The sequence below is a fragment of the Vigna radiata genome, chromosome 8, assembly GCF_000741045.1.
Source record: "Vigna radiata var. radiata cultivar VC1973A chromosome 8, Vradiata_ver6, whole genome shotgun sequence".
Lineage (NCBI taxonomy): Eukaryota > Viridiplantae > Streptophyta > Magnoliopsida > Fabales > Fabaceae > Vigna > Vigna radiata.
This window is the reverse complement of record NC_028358.1, coordinates 43,142,024-43,144,049: the sequence shown is the minus strand read 5'-3', so window position 1 is coordinate 43,144,049 and position 2,026 is coordinate 43,142,024. Positions and strand designations below refer to the sequence as shown.

The following is a 2,026-nucleotide window of genomic DNA, read 5'->3' as shown; positions in this document are numbered from 1 at the left end:
CATTGAATATTAAAGAGAATGAGTATAAATGGAGAAATGTGATGCAAGGCAATGTCCCTGTCAAGGTGAAAGCAAGTTCAGACAGCTGTGATTTCCAAATTCTGCATCAATTTTGAGAGAAATAAGGGATAACATGTGTCCCTGTAGTCATTGCTATTAAATATTAATTTAGTACAACAACGTGGCACTGACCTAAATTATAGAGATGGTCCCAAACTCAGCAAAGTGAAGCCTTAAAAGTCCTTGATTGAAAGTTGGAAGTGAAGTGAAGTGATTATTATTATTGGTATTTCATGCTAATGATTACAAATGAAGTAGGGTACGTTTCCATGAAGGACTTGTCCAAAATACCATGTGCACTAATTGAATCCATCAACTTTGATTACATGCCCAAACTACTTAACCAACTTTGATTAATTTAACTTCTACTGATACTACTAAAAGACACAAAATTTAGGTGTATTTAGATGATCAAGAAACAATGCCTGCGTTCTTTCTCGCAATCCTCAACCTTTTTACACATTCTATAAACTCCCTGGGATGAAACAAGCGGAAGAGAAAAAGGAACAAGTTAGAACTACTGTTAAAATGACATAGAATTAGAACAGAATGTGGAAATTTGGGAAGAAAAATGGGACCTACTTCCAAGGTACATCACCGACAGGTCTCCAATTATCTTGTCTGTCCTTGTAGAACAATGAGTAGTCTGATCTCGATTGGAACAATCTTAATCCAGAAACAGATTGGTTTCCTGAGTGGTACAATCAGTTAAACAAAAGTTATACCAAACATTAAAAAGATCTTGCAAGTGCATGAATAATGCATTATTGATTCTGCCTACCAAACATGTCTTCTAATTGAAGTGCTAGGCTTGAGTATCCACCGTGATCAAGCACACAAATTTTCCTACCAATGGTAACCCCATCCATGTTCACCTTCACATAAGCCCATCTCTCATTGCTCTGGACCCCCTCTATCTCTTCATCAAAATTTTCGTTCACAGATCTACCATGCATTGTGCTTGAGTTCTTCAGGTTCAGATTAGACTGAGGCCAGTTCATAAGGTCATCATCATACACTGATACCAAATTTAATTTCATTAGACTTTATTAATCAGTAGTTCATTATTTGTTAACGTCACAACTTGAACGTTAATTATTTGTTCATTTCATGCTAACAAAGTTGGTGACATAACAATCAGATGAATCCACATACAAAAATCATCACGCATGACCAACCTGAACTGGTTTTTCTATGTAGTTTGATTTTTATGTAATTTAGTGTAACAATTTGAAGTCAACTAAACTATCATACAATGACAATTTTTTATAGTATATACTGTGCACTTTTTTTTGTAATTGGAAAATATCTGAGTAAAGGGTGTATGAGAAGTTAGAAGAGATGAAGAATTAAAGGAATGAAGGAGGTGGAGAACCCGTACAGTTGCTGGAAGAATGGTAAGCTTCGTGCTGAACAGTTCCGAGACTGAGACCCAGGTCAATTAAGCCATCATCTTGTTTATCTTGGTAGAAAACTGAGTGCAGAGTTGAAGAGTTCAAAAGAAAGCTTGATGTGTTTGAATCCATAGGGGACTGAAAAAGTTAACTCTTCAACGAAGGTATAGCTGGTTAAGGTCTAGTGAGTTGCATTTGTAGACATAAACTATTTATAGTGATAATTTTGAGTATCTAAATGAGACATGAAAGAACACAAGGAAGACAAGGAAGCGTCCTCCATTATCAATCATTAAATGCACAAAGCTTATCTTCTGTTACTGTCAACATGGAACACAAGGTAAAAACAAAACACCCCAAGAACAAAGGATGGCCAAATTGATCCTAATACAAGTTATTCTGGATTCTGCTTCCTGACATTGCTACAAATGCTCAGATTTTTCCATGGTGACAGTAACTCGAGAACACCAAATGGAAAATATTAAACTGATTCATACCATCACATCAATTCATCGAAAGTAAAAAATTTGTGGATTAATTATAAAGGAGAAGCTCATACACTATCGTGAGTT

At 35.6% G+C, this 2,026-nt stretch overlaps 1 protein-coding gene across 1 annotated transcript; it reads right to left on the bottom strand.

Moving 5' to 3' along the window:
• Positions 1-261: 261 nt before the first annotated feature.
• On the bottom strand, positions 262-1,811 carry LOC106771600 (auxin-responsive protein IAA32). The gene is made up of 4 exons (XM_014657597.2): positions 1,442-1,811; positions 842-1,078; positions 643-751; positions 262-535 (listed from the first exon to the last, which is right to left on the bottom strand). Exons 1-4 carry the CDS (start codon positions 1,584-1,586, stop codon positions 472-474), a joined length of 555 nt encoding a protein of 184 aa, XP_014513083.1. The 5' UTR covers positions 1,587-1,811; the 3' UTR covers positions 262-471.
• Between the last annotated feature and the right edge of the window lie 215 nt (positions 1,812-2,026).

What these genes read in the sequence shown, in the direction of transcription:
- LOC106771600 (XM_014657597.2), bottom strand. Translation starts at nt 1,586, where the DNA reads ATGGATTCAAACACATCAAGCTTTCTTTTGAACTCTTCAACTCTGCAC. An exon ending in TCAATTAGAAGACATGTTTG is followed by an intron (nt 752 to 841) that starts GTAGGCAGAATC and finishes TGTACCACTCAG; the next exon opens with GAAACCAATCTGTTTCTGGA. An exon ending in GTCGGTGATGTACCTTGGAA is followed by an intron (nt 536 to 642) that starts GTAGGTCCCATT and finishes GTTTCATCCCAG; the next exon opens with GGAGTTTATAGAATGTGTAA.